Source organism: Aplysia californica, unplaced genomic scaffold (genome assembly GCF_000002075.1).
Source record: "Aplysia californica isolate F4 #8 unplaced genomic scaffold, AplCal3.0 scaffold01816, whole genome shotgun sequence".
Classification (NCBI taxonomy): Eukaryota; Metazoa; Mollusca; class Gastropoda; order Aplysiida; family Aplysiidae; genus Aplysia; species Aplysia californica.
Genome location: NW_004799086.1, coordinates 35067 through 36013, shown reverse-complemented (window position 1 = coordinate 36013; position 947 = coordinate 35067). Strand labels below are relative to the sequence as shown.

General features: G+C 43.8%; 1 protein-coding gene across 1 annotated transcript in view; it reads right to left on the bottom strand.

Moving 5' to 3' along the window:
• Positions 1 to 126: 126 nt before the first annotated feature.
• The window catches only part of LOC106014014 (protein amalgam), a gene marked incomplete at its 3' end in the record, with an annotated part of 9357 nt that continues 8536 nt past the window's right edge, over positions 127 to 947 (bottom strand). The window contains 1 exon segment of the mRNA XM_013091005.1: positions 127 to 227. Within this exon segment, the coding sequence (XP_012946459.1) occupies positions 127 to 227 (101 nt within the window).

The window sequence follows — 947 nt, the reverse complement described above, 5'->3', positions numbered from 1 at the left end:
TTAATGTATATTTGTGTGTGTGTGTGTGTGTGTGTGTGTGTGTGTGTGTGTGTGTCTGTGCGTGTGTATGTGTGTGTATGTGTGTGTGCGCGCGCGCGTTGCACACACAGGCAAGTATGTACTCACTCATAATTGGGAATGGATCCCTTCCTGATATTGATCACCTGGATGCGTTCGTTGATACTGATCACCTCATCTCCTTGCTTCCCTTTGAAGGACCACTGGACCTGAACAAAAACAACAATGCATACTTGTTTTAGTTTTTGTTTTAGTAAGAATTTTACGGCACTTGCAACACAATAATGTCATATACGTGCCGAAGATTAGAGGTGTTACAAGAGAGTAACAAACATAAAAAAGAAGGAGGGGATATAAGGACGATAGATGTTTGATAGGAAAAAAGAAAACAAACCACACCAGAGCACCCGCCAACCACCCACTAATAAATGGTCGTTTTATGGACAAGCGGGCTAACTCAGATTTCTGGGGTTTCCAAAAGTCTTGACCTACACCAAAAGCAGGCGTTGCCCTACCTATAGGAGAATTTTGGTTTCATTGGTGTGTATATTTGTTTGGTTATAGAGAAAACTCTCCTTGTCTTTAAAAAAACTGAACAAGGGGCAAAAACTTTATCTTCGACTTTTTTAAAACAGCATTTTTCTGGATAGCCTCCTTGTGCTTAAAAGCGACCAAATAGTTGTGCTACTTTGTACCCTTTCCACCGATCTCATGAGGAAAAACACGGAGCCTTAGATTGAACCATTTTGACCTGAATGAAACGTGGCGTCGGTGGCCTAGTGGTTAGGCTCTCGGACTCACAACGGTAAGGTCGTGGGTTCGAATCCCGTCAGGGGCCCGACGTTGTGTCCTTGGGAAAGGCACTTTACACGAATTTTCCTCACTTCACCCAGGTGGGAATGGGTACCCGGCTATAGACAGCCTGCTGT